This window comes from Perca flavescens, chromosome 8, assembly GCF_004354835.1.
Source record: "Perca flavescens isolate YP-PL-M2 chromosome 8, PFLA_1.0, whole genome shotgun sequence".
Taxonomy (NCBI): domain Eukaryota; kingdom Metazoa; phylum Chordata; class Actinopteri; order Perciformes; family Percidae; genus Perca; species Perca flavescens.
The window spans coordinates 30,427,153-30,450,212 of NC_041338.1; the positions used below are offsets into that span (position 1 = coordinate 30,427,153).

At 42.0% G+C, this 23,060-nt stretch overlaps 1 protein-coding gene across 7 annotated transcripts in view; it reads left to right on the forward strand.

The window, feature by feature from the left end:
- LOC114559752 (transcription factor SOX-6) overlaps nucleotides 1-23,060 on the forward strand; it is a 112,897-nt gene that overhangs the window by 4,505 nt on the left and 85,332 nt on the right. For 3 of the 7 annotated variants that reach the window (XM_028584602.1, XM_028584601.1, XM_028584600.1), the window contains exon 2: nucleotides 13,032-13,101. Coding sequence is in view for 2 of the 7 variants with exons in the window: in XM_028584599.1 (XP_028440400.1) it covers nucleotides 18,576-18,626 (51 nt within the window). In the remaining 5 variants the exon portion in view is untranslated. Of the gene's footprint in view, nucleotides 1-5,828; nucleotides 5,883-13,031; nucleotides 13,102-16,162; nucleotides 16,337-18,446; nucleotides 18,627-23,060 lie in introns of those variants that run through there. The other 4 variants (XM_028584603.1, XM_028584604.1, XM_028584599.1 and 1 more) reach the window with 4 other exon arrangements.

The following is a 23,060-nucleotide window of genomic DNA, read 5'->3' on the forward strand; positions in this document are numbered from 1 at the left end:
GTGGACACTGTGAAATGTTCCTCTGTTTGTGACACTATGTGGGCTCGTGTGCATATTGACTTTTTACCCAGTGTGTTTTTGCACGTGTAAGTGTGTTATAGGTGTGTGTGCGTGTGTGTGTGTGTGCACACACGAGACTACCCTCGTGCATGTATGTACATGCACGTCCTTGTGCACAGTTAGGCGTGTATAATACAAAAGAATTTCTCTGTGTGTCTTGTGATGTGTCCTTGTCATGTGTATCTATGCACCTTCATGTATGTATTTGTTGTGTGTGTGTGTGTGTGTGTGTGTGTGTGTGTGTGTAAGTGGGTGTAAGTGTGTGTGCCCTGCTGGGTGGGCATACTTCTCTGTGGATCCTCCCTCCTCTGTTCTCCACCACCACATAACCTTGGAAACAGCTTCCTCATTTTCTACCCAGAGCGGAGAATAACGAGGGGCCGCGTTCATTCTCCTCTCTCGTCTCTTTCAATAGCCGGGCTAACCTTTTACTCTCTGCCGCTGATCCTCTAGCACCTGCTCCCCACCATCCAATTTCAAAACTCAGAATAAGACCTTACCTGACACACCAGCCCCTAATGACAACAGCAGTCCCTCCACACAGACACACACTCGCTCTTCCTTCCTCTTCATTTCACATCTCAACATACAGTATTTAGGCGACATCTTTGTTCAGCATCCTGGGCGCGTCCTCGTCATGTTCAGAGCAGCTCATATTTTTGGGCGTTCTGATCCACAGAGCAGCTCAAGTTCACAAAGTTCATCCTCTTCCTCGGCTCTTTTCTCTCTCTTGCTCTTATTTCTTTAGGCATCAGGGTGTGTGTGTCACCGTTGTCCGAAGACTGCAACATGGACAATGGCTATTGTGTACCTGCAAACGATTGACTAAGATTATAAATGTATGGTTTACACAAAAGCCTTTGACAAATGACTGCTGCAGTGTTAACACAGTCACAAACCTGGCGTCCTGCCTAGAGAGAAAATAGCAAGGAGTGGCTTACGTAAATCCACACTGAAGCCACTTCTTTCTTGGATTGTGATTATCGGCTATGAATGTTTCTTTTTTACTTCTGTTTTCCTGCTTGTTTTGCCATTTGTGAACAACTTGGCATGGCAAACTGCAGCATCATTCTCTCGGCTCTCTCACTTTCAAGTGGAAAAACTCACCGTGACACTCTCCAGCAGCACATCACACAGGGCTGCCGTCTCTCTGCGTTATTGAAAGTCATTTCTGGAAATGTAGGAACTCCGTAAATTAAGTAACATGAAATAATTCCTGGAATGCGCTAAACAAATCCAGCTAGTCATAAATGGACATAATATGGCTTAAGTACGTTTGGGAAGCCTGCTCGAGGCTTGTTCCTGCATCCTGAGAGGTCATTTTGACTTTTTGTAAAGAAAACCTAAAAGATGAGCAGCAAAATGACTTGTGCTTTATTTTGTATTTGATCACATTAACCGAGGCATTCCGCATTTGAAGCACTCAGTAAACATTTTCAGATGGATCCGACTCTGCCGATAGGACCACACTGAACTGTCCCAAAAAGCCCTTTTTAGAATAAGACAATAAAAGCATATGGATTTAAATGAGTTTCCCAAAATGATATTATAAAAAAACTCTTTCTTTTTTTCTGTGGTGGAATAAAGAGTTAAGGTGCTTTGTGAAACTGAACCCAGTTATGTATAAAACCAGTGAGCGCAAAGACTGAATTGGAGAAGAGGTCAAACAAGGACTTACTTTATGAAATCTTCCAAGCAGACAACAGTTTTTTGTTTCCAAAGGTAAACATCCACCTCATGAAAAAAAATTGACATCCAGTTTAACTAATATGCCGAAAAGTGAAATGAAGGATTTGTGTCTAAAACAAAAAAAAATAAAATTAAGATAGAATGTACTTGGTTAGCAAAATGTTGACACTAGTCTCTCGATCTGAATGCTGCATGTTGACCTGAGACAAATTATTTTCCCCCAATGGAAAAAAACAACAACTTTTAGATTCTCTGATGTTGCTTGCAAATAGATTTGCAAGTTATTGTTCATTGCTGCGCATGGAAATCCCATCATTGTAACTTTATTATTTCCCCTTTAAGAAAGCTGAATCATTGTAAAAAAAAGAAGAAGACATAATTCAGACTGTTTTTTTTTTCCTTCTCTGTTGCACTTGACGGGCGTCTCAGCTTTGCCAGGAGCAGCAGCCAAAACTAAATGTCAAAAAAGGAGTCCTGGAAAAATGTCCACCGTAGTTGATTCGTTGCTAATACGTGGACATCAATTACAAAGAAAAGTGTTGTTGCTGTGGTGTTTTTTTTTTTTGTTTCAGCTAATCACATTGCAGAGTTTTAGTATTTAAAAACAAGACTATAATAGGGTGACCAGGTGACTGACATCGGTGCTCAAGTGGCTCTTTATCTGCCAGTCAGTAGTTGTGGCCTTGGACTGCTGCAGCAGCAGATGCTTTGGCAATTACAATGCTCCTGATGATTTTACAGAAAAGAGGAATCACATGCGAGCATGTCTGTATGTCCAGGAGCATGTAGAGCTTTAGTCTTTTTCTCCTCCTTCCACTTCTGTCTCTCCCTGTTTTTTCTCTCTCAGTCGGGTCTTTTAATACAGATGTGTTTGCCGGGTTTTGTCCTTAACTCTACACAAAGGGTTTTTGTTACTAAATGATTCTCTCTTTAGTTATATTCTACGTTTCATTTCCGGGATTGTTCAGGTGCCGCCGGAAATTCTGCCGGCTGTCCGTCACCTTCCTCTTTCTTTGTGTTGGCGTTCTAAACTCCGGTGGATTTCTGAGGACTATGGTTAACTGCTCCTCAGATCTCTGCAGGGTAAATCCAGACAGCTAGCTAGACTATCTGTCCAATCTGAGTTTTCTGTTGCACGACTAAAAACAACTTTCAAAACTTACACGTTCCACCAAAACAAGTTTCCTCCCGAGGCTATTTTGCAGAGGCACCGTTGCTCCGTCCGATGACGATTGTGATTGGTTTAAAGAAATGCCAATAAACCAGAGCACGTTTTTTTTCTCCCATCTCGGAATGCTGTGTGGACTAGCCAGACCCTCCTCCGCAGCGCTGTGAAAGAAGGTCTGTTAATGCGAGACTATAGTCTAAGTAAATGTCCTGAGATGACTCCCAACTTCAATAACAACCGTTCTGTGTGCTTAACAATGCAGGGAGCCAGTGTGGGACAGTGGGTGTCATTAGCAAATATCTCCTGGGTTGTTTTGTCCTGCTTAACAACCAGATGGGTGGGGTTGGAGCTATAAGTGCCTGAATGTTTTGACAATTGGAGGATAGTGTTTGAAGATACATTTACTCATCTTTTGTGAGATTCAAAAAACAAATTGTTATGACACATAAACCCCACCCCTCTAGTACTCCCTGCAGGTTAAAACAAACAAAAGAAATTATTTGCACAACCTTTGGATGAACGCTTATTAATGTTGCACGAATCCCTCTCAGGTGCTACGCTTGTGAATTTGTTCACCATTTTCTCACTTTAATCTGCTGTTGACACACAAGTTGTTTTCCAGAGCCACAGTAGCACAACACGGCAGGCTTCTTTTTGAACTTCCATCAGAAGTCTGTCTGTCTGTTCAAGGATGGGAAAGATAAAAAACAATGTGCTGAAATGTTTGTGGGGAGGGAAAGACCTCCTGCTGCTCCCAAACACGCACACATACACATTCGAAGACACACAACACATATCATGACTGAGCCGACGGTACAGTCACGCGTAGCTTTCTCGGCTCCGAATTTACAAAGGAGGGACTTTACTCTGCCTTCTTTTGTAGTTGATTCATTTAATTGATATTGGTGCATTGTGTAACAAGGTTAGACATGTAATTTGAAGTATTTGGAAGATATAACAGCCTGGATAGGAAAATAGTCTGTGTAACCTTCACAATGACAATTGTCTGGGAAACAAGTAATTATGTTTTGTTTGATGTAAGAATTCAAGCATAATGGGAAAAAACATTGCAAGGTACCATTTAAAGGGGGGCACTCCAGCAATTAAGGATTGTCAGCTAATTAGAATTTAAAAAGTTGGGGGACTTGTGAGGGACAAATCACGAAACAAATTGTCTGAATCGAAGCAGCCGAAGCTCAGATATTCTGACTTAGGTCCGAAACATGTCGCAAGTACGCGAACGCAAATGTCAACCCCTGGCCCAGCTGGGACAAACACACGTCCCCAGTGAACATACAGAAGTTTAGGGCTGGGACGATATGCTTTTTGTTTATTGCGATTCTAGAGGTATAGCGATTCGATACTATTGAGTATTGCGATTTTCTTTTCCCTCTTTAACAAAAACAAAAGTTGAATACTACACTTCTAGAGACAATATATCACGAGACTTTTCTAAAAACTAATCGTTTTCTTAAAAAGAATGTGCATCACATGTCTGTCAGTCAGTCTGACATTTATTTAATTTGTAAAGAAGTACATAACATGTATTTTCTGCATTTTCTGCTTTCAGTCAGCGGTACTGTATAAACAGAAAATATTTAGGTGAATCATTGGTTAAAAAAAAAATATATATATATTGTTTCTAAGGAAAAGACACCATTTTAAAAATCGTCACTTTTTTTTTTTTTTTTTTTACGATACATACGATTTTCAATTGTTTCCCCATCCCTACTAGACCTGCGCTTTTACGCATCGGTGGATTTAACAAACGTCAGTCCTCAAGGGGGCGATATAGAGCTAATCAAAGTGTTTCCACAGTAGAAAACAAACATGGCGTCTGTGGAAGAATGTGTCCTGAAGAAGGAGGGAAAAAACTAAAACATAGAGACGATGGGTGGGTGTCTGAATATATAGGTGACAAAGTAAATATGCCGATGCTTTGGGTGTTCAGCTAGTCTGGCTATCACCATCTTTTAAGATTGAACATTAGTCTGGGGAATCTGCTCTGTATTTTCTACTGCACAAGAGGCGTGGTCAACGGGCAAAGTTCAAATGAGCCTGTACACAGTTGGATAGTCCTTCAACCAATCAGACCAACAATCCGGGTGACGTACTTAGCAGAGCTGAGCTCCATTCTTTTGGCCACCAACGGGGCTAGCTAGTAAATTAGGCTTTTACCAAAGCCAGGTCGGTAGTAAGGCATACACATCCTTCTTTTGTGGGAATTGTTCCAGGGCAAGTTTTTGTTCCGTTTTCAACGAAAACTTGCCTTTGAAATCTTTTAAAAGGCAATCGTTAAATCGTCACTGTGTTAAACCCGCCAATAGCGCGCCTGGTGGATAAGCCAGTTTGTGATTGGTCCCCGCAGAGTTGTAACGGAAGCAGGATAGAAAAATGTACAGGTTTCCAGCCTGAGCTACAGGGCGAAATCAAATTGGCGGCAGATTGGGCTGGGTTTACCCAGTCTAGTGTTCAGCTAGAGGTTTGTCAAACTGGTCAGCCGTGGTGATCTTGAGCAGACGTGAACCCAACAGCGTGCCCAGCAGCAATGCTCAGACTGCCGCTCGCTCTTGCGTTACAATTTTAAGATGATTTCTTTTCAGATTTAAAACTACTGCAAACAAGCCTGGAATGATTGTACTCTGAGCTCATGTTTACTTTGTTTTTACAGTTTGACTCTGCTCCTCCCATCTTTAGAAGCGTCACCCTGCTCTAAAAGCAGGCTGGCTAACCTTCACTTTACCACTCGTAGTGGTTTGGAGTAATGGGGCGTGGCAGCAGGGTTCCGAATGCGCGGCCTCCGAAATGACCCTGTGGTAAAGTAGTGAGGGCCAATATAGCGTGGTCCCACCCACCGGAGCCCAGATCCAATTGGTCGTCGTCCAGCTTGTCTACGCAGGGCGTTGCCATGGTTTCCAGGCCGTAAAGAAGTCTTTAATCGAGCCGTTGTCATCATGGGATGGTGGTGAGTGTTTTGGCTCGCAGTGGAGAGATAGAGGCAACAGTGAAAAAAAAGAGAGAGAGAGAGAGAGAGAGAGAGAGAGAGCTGGCGATCTACTGTGTGGCTCAGAATAGAAACGTACTGCTTGACGGACAGCTCTGAAAGCAAGAAAGACTTTGTGAGATACACACGTCAAGTTCATTCCTTGTGTGATGAAGTTCCCAGGGCTATACAGTGCCTGGGAACATATTCATAAAAGATATGCTCCTGACACGCTCCTGTCTATTTTATACATAGTATGCTATGTTCTGTACACGCTGTTGGATTAGCAGAAGTGTGCGGTGTGGTGTTCAGTGATGACGGGTTGTGCAGAGGAGTGGCGCTGGCTCGAGTATCGAGCTGACTGGGCTCAGACCTCAGGTTTCCGCCACGTAATCCAGCACACTTTAGATGGTAGGATGGACGGCCTGCTGACATTTGTGCCAGAAGGTTTCGCATACAAGAATAGGCAAGATACACTTAATGGCAATGGTAGCAGCACTGTGTGTGTGTGTGTGTGTGCTCTTGTGTGAGCCATCTGAAGAGAATTGCACTCCTCATGGGACCCACCTGTTGGGCTATTTCATGTGTCTAATATTAACTGTTGGTTTTGGGAGAAAACTTTGTTTTACCGTTCAGTCTGAGATGAGACTGCATTGAAACCAATCAGGTCAGTCGTACTACTGTATTGTTAGAGGTAGTTCATTTGTCTTGGTTCCGCAGCCGGTGTGTAACAATAAAATGGCCCTTTGCCACAGTCCCTCAAGTCGATGGTTCCCTGTAGGAGGGCCTGCTGTTACAGGAGGGAAAAACGCTGCCTCAGCAAGCTGTTTAGTCTCATTCTCAAGGAGCTTACACTGTGTGTCCCTGTTTAATATGGGAAACATACGTAGGCTGGCCTGTGATGTCAATTGTTATTTCTGGAGGCCTGCTATAGGAAAAATCTCATTTGCCTTTGTAAAGCACTGTAGTGAAAAGGAGCTTATGTCATAAAGACGCTATTGTGGCTGCTACGGGGCTCGCCGTTTGTGTGTGTGTGTGTGTGTGTGTGTGTGTGTGTGTGTGTGTGTGTGTCTTTAAGTGTCACTACTTTGACCCACACATTGTGGTTTTCACGTGTGTTGCAGGTTGCACAATGGTTTCTGTGCCTGTTTGTTCGTGGTGCACACAAATTAAGAATTAAGAGGCGGCCTTTTGTGCTGGACATTTATGAATGAGAGCCGCTATTGTAGCTGCCATAAATTATTACATATTTCTCCTGCCTGCTTGTCTTTGATTTAATGTGCTCCTTGTCATTGTGCAGCTCCATGACTTTCGCAGGTAGAGGATAAGTTCCAAGATAATAATGGTGATAATGGAGGGAGTCATGGTGTGCATCAGCTTGAAGAGAACTAAACACTTTACCAATTTGACATAACCTCAACACTTAGATCAAAGGAAACAATGTCTTAATGTAATAATCTCAAAGATTTTCATTTAAATAAATGTCTGTTAAGTCACTGCAACAGAATGAGGTAACACGTGATTGAGCCTTTGGCCCACAGTTCCTCCTGTAGAGTTGTTTCTGTGGCCAAGAGAGTTGTACTGGTACATTTCCAGCTACAAATGTGTGTATTGTTGACACACAGTGTGAGTAGCATTATAAAATGACTGAAAATGCAGCCTAGTGGATATTAGATCAATGACTGTTGTAATCACTTACTCAGGCTGAATCCCCTGGCAAGAAGTCTGTTTCAGCGTCGGGACAGAGCAGTACAAATGCAAAATAAAGGAAATAGTCTTGATCCTCAATAAATGTTTGCATCATGATAAACGTTTCTGTGAAATGAAATATTTGCATTAATTCTTTAGAAAAACATGTCTCCTCTGTGCAACAAGTCAGAGCAGTGTGGGGTGGAGGAGTTCGGGTCTGGCAGATCAGATAAACTGTGTGTTTTGATTTCTCTTATGAATACAAATTGTAGACATATGTGGGAGGAGAAGATTGAAATAAAACATTTGAAATTTATTGCCACCACAGTTTTTTTCCTTCCTTTTTTTTTTTTTAACCATTCCTGACGACCACCTCCACCATCGCAACGAGCCTCCCCTCACGTTCGGCTTCTCCGGAGCAGCAGATTTGTGCGCTGTCCTCTAAATCATTTCCCTCTCTCGCAGATTGCTCCCTGCTGGAATATTGGCCTGACAGCCGTTTTTTTTTTTTTCTCTCTCTCTGCTTCCCCAGTGGACTCATTTACATTTATGCACGCAGCAATTAATTACAGGCTGGCGCTGGCCTTGTAAATTAGAGGGAGCCGAGGTCGCCCTCATTATTGCCCCTGACAGTTAAAGCCTTGTTTGGGTCGTGACAAGGTTGACTTCAGTGGAAGCTTAGCAGTGGTTGGCTGCTCTTCATACATCTGAAATCACTTTGCAGCAAATGAAGAAAATTCACTTTCTTGATAAATATGTTATTTTGTACTATCGTTATTTAAAAAAATATTTTGCAACCTTAATGTTCTATATTCCAGAAAAAAAGCTTTTTATCTTTACAGCCATAGGTCGTCATTCCAGGCCTTGTGTTTTGTCTTTAGCGTAATGCCTTCTGTGTGTTTTGGGGGTCTTTCATCCAAATACTTTTTTTCTATAGACCCAGGAGTCAGGCAGACGACTTCTCACGGTATTGGCCTTTTCATGCAAAGACGCTCCAACTTTTTCCTGCTCCTTCTCTCACAAGGCCTTCCTTTCTTCTCTGTCACGCAGCGATGTGTTTGTGCATACCTTACCAGCTTGACAAAAGAAGGGAGAGATCCTATTCACTTCTGCTTTTGACATTCACCTCTTGTTTTTACAATCTTTCCAAGGCGCGCTGTTAGCACAGTGGAACAGGCTTTGTCTTGAAGAAGCGGGACAATGGCGAGCTCCATAATGTAATCTCCTAAAGGTAGTGAGCAGAGGGGCGAGGTAAAGATGTATGTGCTGGCGCTTGCCCCTACCAACCTTCTCCCTCCCTTCTGCCCTTTACTTTAGCAATATTTCATGTTAACAGCAACTTGAGAGAGAATTCGGTCGTCACTTAAGCCTCTCTAATGTTCACCCAGGTCTTTTGTGAAGGGAACACAAAGGCTTTTCACTCATGCAAACATCCCCTTCCCTCATCACACCTATTAAAGGTGTTCTGACTAGCAGTTTGCCCACCCACAAGCATATCTGCAGCCCTGTTCTTTTTTTTTTTTAGCAACATAACCACGAAATCTTTATATTGAAACATTATCTTTCCTCCATCTTTCCTAAACCAGCCTAAAACCTCAAAGTTCTGTGCTATGTACACACCACCAATCAAGCACCCTCCCACATCTGACCGTTAACCCAGTATGCCTGTTGGATTGTCAAACAGTGTCCAAAAACCTAACTTCCCACGCCTCTTCGACATCGTAATTGGGGAGGGGGGGATGGCACAAATTAGGGATTAATAAAAAGCATCGACAGAGAATGTAATCAAGACAGCGGTTGTATTTTCTCCAAAACATATTAAGCAAAGCAAATGAGTACTAAATCAACATATTTTGCGGGAAATAGATTCATATCTGGCAACTCTGATCAAAGTGCAAGCTTTGGACAAAAACATTAGATAGTGTGAATACTCAGAAGTCTCAAGTTTTCAAGCGAGAAAACACAGGCAAATAACAACAACAAACATCGCTAGGCCTGACAGTCAACGTGTGCTATAAGCTCATCGTTTATGGGTCAAGTGAACCTCATTCTGGTTTAATTGCCCATATGATTAGTTGGAAACCATACTTGTTTCCTGTGATGCAGACATGGAAGTGGCAGCACAGCCTCATGTGGTGCTAAGCTCATTGAGGGAGCTTCTGTCTCATAGAGTTCCATTGTTCTTACTTCAGTGTGTCCGCGTCTGCACAAGTGGCATTGACAGCTGCAACAAGACAACATTTGGGACTGTGCATATTTTGTTGCGTGAATGCGTGCATTCATTGTGCAGGTGCAGGCATCGCTCTGAATGTAATACAGTGTATCTCCTTGTCGTGCAACATATCTCTTAGCTCTCTTGTTACTGTCTGTAATGCTATGATGTCACGCCTTGGCTTTTGCCAGAAGGCAGGTCTCAGGCCGTTCGTTTTGCTGCGCAAAGTTTCTTTTCCAAACTGGTGCTTTTTTTTGCCGCTGGCTCAATGGTAGAGTAACACGCGCCATTTTACAGCAGTTGGGCAAAAAAGGTAGCTGTTACTTCCTGCCGTTGTCAGGAGGAGCCAGGAATGGCTGTATAGCCTGAGTCCCTTATTTCAGCTCCCCTCAGAGGTGGATGAGAATGTATCTCACAATATTTGCAAAATCACACAATTAGATAGAATGGACAGACTCTAGGGTGTGGGCAGTGATATTCAGTTCACGAACCGTGTTTGTGTGTTGTATGTTTTACATCAGAAAAAAACTACTTACATGTGTAAAACAAAACCTTTTACAGCTTACTTTGTTATTAGAGTTTGCTGGGGTCATTCATGTAAACAACAGAGTTTTGTAAAACAATAGCACAATATGATCATGTTGTGACGATACGATTAAACTTAAAGCCAAAAGATGACAATAGTGAGTCATGCTCCGACACTACTTGGTAAATTCCTTTGTCTCCGCTTGAAAAATTCTAGGCCTCATTTTTGAAAATATGTAGGGATTTTGCAGCTCACATAGGGTTATTTTGCACATGTAAGAGCTTGAAAATCTAAAGGGGCAGGTATTGAAATCTATAATCATGAACTCTTCTGCCACACCCTCAATAAGTGCAATGTAGTTACAATAACTGATAAAACATCTTATTATTTAAGATTGTGTTCTCCTCTTCTTCTGCTGGATCACACCTTAATTCTACATTTTAACAAAGTGTAATTCCACCATTAAATACAGTAGTGTATATAAAGTATTCACATATGTGTACGTGTCAGTCTGTGCAGAAACACATGGACTATTTTGTGCAGAATTAATTAATGTGTATTCCTTTTTGTGTATTCCTGCACACAAGGCTGTTGCTGAATATGTGTGTGTGTGTTTGTGTGAGAGAGAGAGAGAGAGAGAGAGAGAGAGAGAGAGAGAGAGAGCATGTGCGTTTTGCTGCAGCTCTCCTCTACTGGGCAGCCAGCTGTCTCTCTGATTACCCAGGATCCTCCAGGTGTCAGGTCTGCCATCTGCAGATGAGTGGCAGGGCGTATGGAGCGGAGGAATGGAGGGAAGAGAGGGGGGTTAAACAAAAAAAAGGAGAGGAAACAGAATAACTGGTTCTGCAGACATCTGGAACGTGTTCAGACGGGTCAGCGAGTGCCGCAGAGTGTGAGCGGTGCTCGATTGAAACGTTGGCTTTTTGAGTACTTGTCTTTTCAGCTTTTATTGGGTAAAACCGTTTCGTCTACAAAAAAAGAAAAAGAAAGAAAGAAGTTGCATCTAATGGAAATGTTTTCCATGGTGATTCACACAAGTGTGTTTTTGCCGACTATTTGTTATCATTATTATTATCTCAAGAAATTCTTAGTGTACAAGCCTTTGAGTTGTTCTAGCCAGAATTACCCCTAATTGTGCCCTGAGAGGAAAAATGCATCCAAGAGAGAACCATTTGGTTGATTAAAGACATGAATAAAAGATCATACATGCCCAGTGTTTGCTTTTTTCTTCATTGTTCTCAATTAGCCTCAAATTGTGGAATCAAAGGCGTGTTTATTAGCCTCAAATTGTGGAATCAAAGGCGTGTTTGTATCGCTCTCTTTGTACAAGTTAGATGTTGTGTTGGGGAGCCGTCATGATGCATAGTGTCAGAGAAATGCTGCTGTGGTGTGTTTTGTTGCCTGTCTGTGGGAACCCAGCCTCTCTCCTTAAGTCTCTCCTCATCCACTTCACTTATTTCTTTAATTAGCGGCCTCCCACTCTCAATGAAGACTAGCTCCCATCCTTTCTTAATTTGGGGCCCACTCAAGGCGGTCCCAACCTAAACATGGTACCTTTATAGCTCTCCATTGGCAGTTTGACCTCTTTAATGTTATTAATGTTGTTTCCTGTGACCCTTTATTTAGCAAATGGCTGTTTGTAGTGTGTGCTTGTGTGCATGTGAGGCTATGATAAGGCTGACCTCAGGTTAGCTCTCTGAGTCAGAGTGGTCTATTTAAGCCAGGCAGTGAAGACCCAGGAATGATTAGCTGTCCATTTGATGAGAGGGATTCCTTCCCCGCCCCCCTTCCCCTTCCCCGCGCTCTCAATTGGAATCAGTTTTTTGAAAGAAAATATCAAGCATCACTAACTCTGTTAGGACAGATTGCGGCCAATTTTTCCGACTTCAAAGCTCCGCTCAAGAATCACGCTGTTTGTCGTTTGTTAGGCTTTGCGTGGCTGCGTGTGTGCTGTTGTTTGTGCAGTGAAAGTGCTGTGTGAGAAACACACTGATCCTCTGTTGGCTCTGCTGTGGACTCCACACAGGGTCTCTGTTCTGTGTCAAACATCCACTACAGAGGGACCTCAGGTGGGTCGAGAGTGCATTCACAGGGCTCCAAAAACAATTTTCAATCCAAATTTTCATACTTTGTCAAACCTCAATTTGTTGGCAGTATGTGAAGAATTTGGTCAGTGTTCATTAAAATGTATCCTGCTGCTTAAGGCAACAACAAACACATGTTCTCACTTACATCTTGTGGCATGTAGCCATGCAGATAGTTTTTGGGTTTTACTTGCCTGTAAGATACCTGTCTCTGAGTTTTCTGTCTCTCCCGCTAAACAATAGAAATGAATGAAATTTAATTTTTGGTGCTCACAGCATTTAAAAATCGCAACATCTCTTTCTAGAAACAAAACCTGCTATTTCTTTGGTAAAAGCTAGTTATAGTGAAAAGTGTGACTGTAAAATGAAATACCTTCACCTCCATGGTATTGGGTTAGAGGAGGAAATCTGAGAAACAGATATCTCATCAACCTGGACAAATTATTTAAAACTCTGTAAGTCTCGACCACTAGACAGACGTAAGTGGCAAAACATTATTTTTTTGGGATGAAATGTCCCTTTTAATTGATGGCAATGGTGATAAACACACTACATGAAAGTAATTGTGAAAGAAACATGGTAATAATCAGTTTTCTTTTGTTTTCCTTTTTTTTCCCCAGGTGACGTTCATGAATTTTAAAATCATCCACAAGTGAGAAGAGGCTGTTGGAGTTGAAGTCTCTTATTTCTGTAAGTTTCCCAAATCAGCTGATACAAATCATATTTATTTCCTTGTACTGTAATGCTGCCAGCTTGTGTTGGGCCACTGTTTGGCACTTTGGATGATTGCTTCCACCAAATGGCAGATAATAAGCTTTCATAGAGAATACATGATTGTTTCCTCGAAGCAGAACGGAGCAACACTTGCTGGTGTTTGAACACACCAAGCTTAGCACCAGTGGCTGTTAGCGGAGCGGCAGTCTACTGTGTGTGTGTGTGTGTGTGTGTTAGTCCACGTTAGCTGTCTCTGTTCATGTCCAGCGCCTCTCTCCCCTTCCACCGGCACATACAGAACGCTTTTGATTTGTTTCACAGCAAACGCAGACCTCCACTCCAGTTAGTATTCTGCCCTGTGTGCCCTCAATAGCTGCTTTCACTTGGGTGAAGAAAGGGGTCTTTTAAAGACTCTCACAGGCATCACTCCAGGAACCTTTCAGCGCAGGGACCTACAGTATGCCTTTTAATAGACTTTCTCTCTGTGAGCAATAAAGATTATATCTGGAGTCAAATGGTGCTGTAGGTAACACTAGCCCAAATTAAGCTGGTGCGGTCCCAGTGGCCGATCTTGATGGCTTCAGCAGAGGCGGGAGACATATGAAATGTACAATGGGAGAGGTTGGATAAAAAAGAGTGATCTGACCATCTGGCTAATCCCCCTGTTTAAGAATACGTATTAAGGCCCTCTCTAGTGGCCCTTGAGCCGTGTCACTGCTGGGTCAACAAGTGGCCTCACTGACAACTCGCTCGCACATTGGACAGACAACCGTCAGTGTTCTGGTTAGGGTGATAATCTGTGTCCTGCTGGTTGGTCGAGGAGTTCAGTTTCAAAGGCTTGATTTATGGCTCCTGTAAATCGTTTTGTATCACAATCTGGAGCTATGGTTCCCACCCAGGGGGGTCGAGACCCTATTAAGGGGTCACTGATTGATGCAACCTGTGACAAGATTTTACAAGTAGACACAGCTTCATTTTAAGGGTTCACAAGTCAAAAACATAGAGAACTGGCGGAATGTCTGGTGACGGATATTTAGGATGCTTTGGGAGATTATATTTTACTGACTGAATAGCAATAAAATAATAAAAAAAATCACAGTAATTAATACAGGCATCATACACGCATTTCCTCTGCCTAATTGTTCTGCGTTTGAAGAAAGGAATGGTGTCATTATTGGGGAACACCGGACCACTTAGGCCACTTTTAATTCCATCAAACTCCCTTAATCTCATCAGTTCATCTGGAAACTCTAAATCACATTATTGTGTCTTTTAACGTGCCATTGCTTTTCAAATCTAATTACATGGCGGTAAGATGACAAGTGGACCCTCCTAACAAAATTACAGTCTTTATAGGGTACAGATCGTGTCGTGACAGGACATCTTTGTTTCATAAGACTTTGGAAGGAAGTGGCTGCTGCGTGTGGGAGGATTAGCAAAGTCAAGGCCTTGACATATACTGTACATACTGTATCTAATGGTTTTGATCAGAGGAGCTGGGGTGTGTCTATGACTAATGTTTTGGGTGATCTGACATCACTGGTCATTTCACAAAATCAGTTTTGAAACAGGTTCTTATTGGTTACACTGTGTTTATCGCCAGAGTGTGGAGAACTAGATCCAGCTTTTTATTTGTGCATTTAAAATTAGTTTAGCGATAAGGAAAATAAGATCATAGTGTGTATCATCTAATGTGTGTTACTCCAGCATGATATTTATAGATATAGGAATTTTCATCTGAGTTATAAATGCGGAACCTGCAAAGTCCTAGCACAGCGAGAAAAGATTTCAGCCACGTCATGCTTCATGACAGGCCTATTTGCAGAGCTTTGTTGTTACGGATGGTTGCTGTAATGGCAGTCATTTGCAAAGAGTTAGAAAATTGACCGGACAGCAAGCAGCTATTGGGCTGATTTGTGGTGAGCTAATGAGCTAATGAGCTAATGAACTCACTGAGGTTACCTGTTTGGCTTCCCCAAAAACAATGTCCTTCTCTGCATTTTACTTCAGCTTTGTATGTGAACTTCACTGCGTTACAGTATTACACAAATCAGCGCTGCTAATGGGCAGCGGCTAACAAAATTTAGTGTTGTTTCTCAGTACCTAACCTTATGTTAACAGGGAGCTATTATGTCTTCTTGAGCTTGGACATTTGCTTGATTCATCTAATTTGTCAGAATGCCTTGCAAGTTTGTGGTAACCTTATTTAATGGTGAGAGAACTGAGCTTCAGCGATCTGCTACAGCCACACTTCAAGTCAGCACATTTGTTCATAGATAGAGATAGATAGAGACACTTTATTTATCCCATGCGCGCCAGCTCGCCAGCACATGTGCGACAAGTACATATGTTTGTGTGTTATGTATTTAGTTGTTTTCCAGGCTGTGTCTGTATCAATTTATTTGTGTTTGTGCTTGCCTGCGTGTTTGTGTTTTGCACACTCATGCCTCATCAACATCCCGTCTGAGGCCCATCTGGTTGGCTTTGAAGAGGCTCGTGGAGCTGCAGTGGCCGGAGCTTTAAGGCAGGGCCGGGCCAGCAGCGGTTCCTCCCCACTTACACATAAATCCACGGTGCAAGTAGCTTACCTCTGCCAGAAACAGTATAGACCGACCCTCGTGGCTACTTCCCAAACCACCCAAGCTCATACCCCACTTTCTCTCTCCTATTGCCCTTGAAATGGGGCCTGCTCTAAATATTATCTCCCCCTGTGCTTTATCCCTCCGTTTATCCCTAAGTCGGCAGAGAGAAGAAAGGAGCCGTGGGGCTGAGTCACTTTTTCCCCTCTCTTCTCCTCTCTCCAAAACCACAGGCAGCGGCAGCGGCTTCCTGGAGATGAGCGCTTTTGTCTGTTGTGTGACCGCTGTGGCTTTAGGCAGATCCTCCTCTGATGAGGTAATGCACAGGCTAGATGAGGAGGCAGAGTGAGAAAGGAGGGAAGTGAAGGAGGAGAGCAGCCTCTGGATCTATATTTTAACCTTTGATTTATCCAGGGAAAGGGTACTTTATGGAAATGCACGCTCCTTTTCAGCAAAACCCGGCTTCACATGGAGGCCACTGCACACATTCACAACTACTTGGAGGTGGCCAGTGCAACTGGTGGTCAACTGGAGCCCGCTGGTCTTCTCCACGGCAGCGTCTGTGGGTGCCTTGATGAGTCAACAGTTGGAGGAGGAGAAATCATTATTCCTTCATGTAAAGATTTCCCCAGGTGATTTTGTTTTCCAACCAGCAATCATTTGTAATAAGCAGAAATATATACTTTGGGGGGGATTATGGTGTCAGTTACTTTGAGGGTGAAATGTGCGATCTGGTGGCGAGTGAAAAGAGTGAAACATGTTGGCAGGTAGGAAGACAGGAAGAGGAAACACTGAAAAAGATATATATATTTTTTAAAGCTACGTTGTGTAAGAATTTTCTCCCATCTAGCGGTGAAATTGTATGTGACAACCAACTAAATATTACTTTCTAGCCCCCACCATTCCGAACGCGTTTAAACTCCTATGGTGGCCGAACCTGAAATTAGCGACGACTTCGTCCGTGAGTGTTCCTTCCAGTGTAATAATAGTTTTACATTATTTTAGTACCATTTCATTGCTACATCAGCTATCAGGTTCCCAAACATATGCAAGCTGATGTTAGTAAAGTATCAGTGCTATTGTTATTCTGTATTTTGTACGAGATTAATAGTGTAAGGCAATGTTTACAGATTAGGAGAGAAGCAACGGAGGGTTGTGTGTTGAATATATTTCTCTGAGCAGTATGAACAATGTCAATGAAACCAAAATTAGCTCTTAGCATCGTTTACACGCAGCTGTTCCAGCTGTAGCTATTCAGTGTTACAGCTCCATGACGTGAGTTGTCTGCCAGGGAAATCACGACACATATGATTACGTTTATGTGACAAGGTAGACAATCCTTTTTCATCACTGACGTGAGGAAAAGTATCCTAGACCTCGTTCTAGCGTTATGCACAACCATGCTATAGTTAGCCAAGCAACTATAAAACTTTGAATTTACACAAATAGGCAGAATTACCTGTTGAGAAGAAAACAGGCAACTTTGGTGTCCCTTTTAAAAATCCTTGCTCCTTATGATCTCTTTCCATCTTGTAAAAGCCCTTCCAATATTAACTTTGGTCTTGTTGCTTTGCCTGTCGCGTTGTCCTTTTAATTCTCTTTTCGAGAATAGGCGCAATCCTCCATCTTCAACAGGCTTTCAAATCTGCCGGCAGTCGCAAGTAATCTTCTCCCCCTCCCTCCCTGGCAGTCATCACAGTCAGTGCCAGTGAGTGAAAAGCGCGAAAGGCGGAGGTATGTCCCTCTTTGGCTAATGTATTTTAAAGATGGAGGCGCAACATGGCGGCCGTCATTCGCGCGACTCACTCGTATGTATTCTGAATGATTCTAAATGGCAGATTCTACGCGTACGAGAATACTTTGATTAGTTGGTGGAAGTAATTACACATGAATGAGCACATATTTGTGAAAGAACAAAGGGGTTTTTGCTAAGAATCAACTCAAAAAATTAAACAATGGATGGATGAATTAAGGTCGCAGTTGCCCTTAAATGTGTCACTGATGTCAAGTTGCTCTTAAACATCTACTTGACTTGATGTGAGTGCGAGAGTGGTTGATGTATGGACAAACGTAATAGAGCAGATTATCAAAACGATTCAGAGACATCCTGTCTTCATCAGTTTCCCTCCTCTGCCTGTCAATGCGGTATTCCCTTAACCGTACATAAAACCGACTTCTCACACGACAACCTTTTTTGCTGAAGTATTAACCTTCTGATGAAAAAAAATGGCTTCAGTGCTGGTCCCGATGCTCCAGAAATAGTACATGACACGCATACCGGCCAGGCCAAGCGAAGGAGTTGGCAGTGGAGTGAACTGTAGTACACGGGGAATTGGCAAGATGGAGGAGAGCGGGGAAAAATATTGAAGTGCAGTGCGAGTAAATGTGTTTCTTTTTTTTATTTTTTTTTTACAGTGACACTGGGCTCTGTTAGGGATGAGTTGTGTTTAATTCCTCTTTAGGACTGTTTGTTATTTTGTGCAACCTACTATGATGAATGATTAGAAACAAATGAAATACAGTATGTAAGACCGTTATTTGAAAAGCTGTAATTTTTGATGCACTTCCATTTGCAAAATGATAATTTGCAAATCAATTACTCACTCCACGGTGAACAAAGAATCCAAAAACAGAGAAAATTATTATCTCAACCGACGGGTATATCGCGCGCCTGCACAAGCTTAAGACTGTTTATGCGGAAGTCTTTTAAATAGTGAGGTTTTAGGAAAAATGCTTGTCTTTCGGAAGTACTGAGGATACGACTGGATAATTGAGACTGTGATTATACTGCGCAAGCTGTCTGAGAGTTTGTACTGTTTATGATATAGTTTAAATGCGACCTCACTTCAGTTCATCAAGACTTTTCTGTTTATGGATTCTTCGTTCACTGTGGAGGCATGCAAGAATTCGAGGGAACACGGGGTGAGTAATATAAAATACAGGTGATTATTTCACGGGTGAAGTATACCTAAAAGTCTTTCTTAATGCCAGACATCACATCGACAGAAACAATTAAAATGTTTTTTTTGTTTTGTTTTTTATTACCCATAATTGTTACAAAATCTGTTAGAATAAACAACATTTTGCAACAATTTTTTACAACATTTCCAGATGTCCAAATCTTGTCATAAACCGAGATGAAGATACTCGATATGTCTTCATAGATAGTGTATAAGGTTTTTAGACAAGTTTCCACTCCGTTTTCACAATTGGCAATAAAAAAGTTGGACAGAAACCCAGCTCGTGTGTATCTGCGTGTGTGCAGACACTGTGAGTGTGTACTCGCCGACGCTGTGTCAGTGTCTCCACACGTACACGCTCACATCTTTTTTCTCATTTCTCCCGTGACAACTGTTATCTGCTCGGACTTCCGGCCTCCTGTTGACGAATGACACCAGACTTGCTGACTTTCAGGATAATTGCTTCCTGTTTTAACTGTCATGTTTCATGGAGGTCAGAGGTCAGGGTCAATATCAGCTGTTGTGCTCAGGGCTACAGGGGACGCCACCTGGTCCTTAGATAATGGTCATCCAGCACATTATTCTTTCCAAACAAAATGCTTAGACACCTTTTTACATTCTTCAACATGCCATTGCTAGAAAAAAAGAGGCTATTTTCAGCTGTTTGGCTTCCTTCAACAGTTCATTATAAACGGAGGGGTTTTTAAACAGCTCGTGTTTGATTGTTTTCTGTGTAGGTTGAAAGAAGGAAGCTCGGGACACAAAGCACCACCTCTGCAAAAATGTTTCTTCTGCAAAGCCAACACCTGTTCCTGAGGGACTTGTGGGTAGCTTCCCTTTTGTGCACGCCATTCTCCCAACCCTGAGTTCAGCTCTCTACCAAACACCAACATCACATCCTCATAATTACAGTATGCTCATTACAGTAAAACTCCTGCGTCTCATTTTAAAGCTGCCATCAGCCAAAATTAACTGGCTTTAATGGCTGCTGATTGCATTCCTACACTGGCCGACCCCCTCCTCCTTTTTTAGTGATCTGATAGTTTAAGTACATGCTAGCATAATTGAGGTCTCTTCCTTGATTAGATTTGCACCAGCTTTTAACAAAGCCTGCTCGAACTTAATCCAATGAGGCCCATTGTAGGGAGAGCGGAGGGATGACATCGCTCCTGGTTAGCTTCAAAATCAACCGAGCCGTCGAGCAATTAGAGGCTACGCTGATAAAGAGGCTGGGCAACTAAAACTAATGGCACAATGTTTCTCAAAGCTCACAAGATAACAAGTGGACTATTGAGCAGTAATTCATACCATGAAGTACTCCCCGAAATGAAAATAATTTCCATGAATTTAAGTTCAAAGCTTAGTTTCACTTTCAGTAAAAATGATTTTTAATTACCAATAAGACATGAAGCAACAAAGCAATAATCTTTCCATTCAAAATGATATCAATTAAACACGGTGCGTGGTTTTGATTGGATGTAAATGTTTATTTAGTCAGGTTCATCAAGCAGGGGCCTGTTCTGACATCCAAACAGTTCCTCTCACTATTGCACTACACTGCAGCGCTCCATCTCTTCTGCTTTTGTCTGCTCAGCAAATGCACCTGAGTCCGTCTTGATGACGCTGGTGGCGAGGCATGTCAACGTTTTGGAATTTTACCCAGTTACATGAATATAATTCACTCAGCAGACCTGACCCACTGAGACTGGAACATGTAGCCCAGCAGGGTGCAGAGGTATCAGCTTTGGCTGCGTCCTCCAGTGACACCTGCCCGCCCGTAATTACAGATAGAGACTAAACCTCCTCTCCTTCTGACCTGTGTGCCACACACTCAATCCCCTGATCTTCTCCTTTGTTCTCTGTCATCGTCGATTAGTCATGTACCAGGAGTCAGCCAGAGGAAAGTGTGTGTGTGTGTGTGTGTGTGTGTGTGTGTGTGTGTGTGTGTGTGTGTGTGTGTGTGTGTGTGTGTGTGCGTGCATGCGTGCGTACACTTTAATTACACTTACTGTTAACTGCTGTATGCATTGATGTATATGAGAAATGTGGTGCATCTTTTGAGTGTGCATGGGAAATAGTGGATTGACGAAAAATGAACAGGCAACTATTTTGATAATTGATTTAATTGTTTAAGTCATTCTTTTTTTTTTACTTTTATGGTTGAACAAGCAATTCCTGGACCTTTTTTTTCACTACTTTCTATAACCCAAATGATTTATCGATTACTTGACAAAATAATTAATTGGCAGACGAATCATAATGAATAATGAAAACATTTGTTAGTTTGATAAAAATAAATCCGAGTCCCTCTGCAGAAGGTGACATTCTCACACTGTAACTTTCCAAATTTTGGTGATTGAATTTATGTTATGTTATTGATGTTTTAAATTCTGTTGAAGGACTTTATAGTTCACGCTTCTCTTTAAATTGAGAAAATGATATGATGAAAAGGCTAATAAAAGGTTTAGGAAATCATAGTATAAACTACAAAATGCTTACAAGAAGGCAAAAACACACACCTGAGACAGATTTTACATGTGATGTTTATCTGTATGTCACTTTACAGGCATGCATATGTCACTAGACTTGGTCTAATTGATCTCTCCTCTGATCAGATCAGTGTCTAGATTAAGAACAGGAAGGGTTTTGACGGTGACAAGACTCTCTCTTGCTCTCTGTCTCTCTCTCTCTCTCTTCTTCCCATCTATTCTGTGTCTGTAAACCCTCCTCTATTCTTAACAATAGGATTTTACACTCACTATAAATAAGCCTGAACAAGTTGGAGCTCACCTGTTCAAGCTGGGACTAATCCAGAACTATTTTTACAGTTACCCTTGAGATTTAATGATCCGGCCCATGACGTGCCAGGGGATGAGCAGGCATGCTGGTACGTTGGAGAAAAAGTGAGAGAAAGAAACAAATGGTTTTGGATGCGGGCCAAGTTCATGAAGGGCTGTTTTGGAAAAAAGCTGTTGATTGCAGTTTCAGGATGTTTTTGCTTTGCATTTCTGATAAACTCAATCATACGGCTTTGGCAGAACAGGAATAGCAGGTCCGAAAAAAATGGCTCATTTGCACACATACTGCATAGCACACTCGCATGAAAGCATATATGCACCACCTGATCTGGGTCCTGTGTTTACAGGCGGTTGTTGACAGAAGCTGATAAGTGCGCTTTGATTTACAGGGGAAACAATGCTGTATTGTGTGAGCCAGGGACACTTAAGACTGGAGAAACTGTGATATGAACACAAGCCAAATTTATGTGTGCGCGTTCAAGAGGGCAAGCAGCTCCGGAGTATGTTTGTTAAAGCCTTTGGATGAGCCTCCAAAATGCTTGGCTTCCTTTTAAATCCTGGATCACTGGCTGATAATAGAGACAGATTTTTTATGCTGTTGCCAATTTGTTGTTAATTAAAAGATGTGCGTTTGGATATAGGCAGTTAAAAGTGCTGCGTACAGGCATTGCTGAAGATATACAAATGCAAATGATTTATCATCTGGTTGCTATTAATTTAACCTATGGAGTCTTACTCAATAATTAATGTCTATTGGCATATGACCCTATAAGCCATACAGTAAACAATTTGTCTCATAACTATGTATGAGATCTTGTAGTCAGCTAATATATGGCTGAAAGGCCCAGAGACAAGCCCTGAGTCTTAATAAATCAGCTATATCTAATGAACCCCCTAATTGTGATTTACAGCCTGCAAGCACAGTGCTGCGATGGAGAGAGAAATGGCTGAAAAGAGAGAGAGAAAGAGAGAGAGAGAGAGAGAGAGAGAAAGAGAGAGAGCGCAATCAAAAGACGAGAGTATCCTCGTCCAGCGGAGCAGCCGGCAAAAAAATAGGCTTTATTAAAAACGCTGCTCCCTTCCAGCAACTGTGAAATTCTTGCGTGAGTCTCATGAGAGGTTTTTCAAGATTTGATACTTACTGCGATAAAAATCAGGACAGCTGGACGAGTAACTGTTGCACTCACAGTCCAACCGACAACAGAGAGAAAGACAGGGGATATTTATACATTCACTTAAAGTAGTAATCTACCCATTTTTTCAAGTTTGTCATTTATTCCCTGTGGTGATTTTTGGTGGAAGCAATGCTGTGACTTACGTGTCTTTAGCTGTCGTTTCTGTTTGTGCTCAATTCCTTTCCTATTTATTTCGGACTAACTGAAAACATGCGGCAAATTGCTTCCGAGCCAGGATATTTTTCTCATTAAAGACCTATCAACATCAGCGCCTTAGAACAACAAATGTAAAAGCTTTTATGAACCATCTGTACTATAGAATCTCTACTGTTTTAAAGGCCACTGTGTAATTTTAATTGATAATACTGAGCAGCAAAATACAGTATAATTGATATGAAAGTTTTTTTTGCCTGATGCACATAT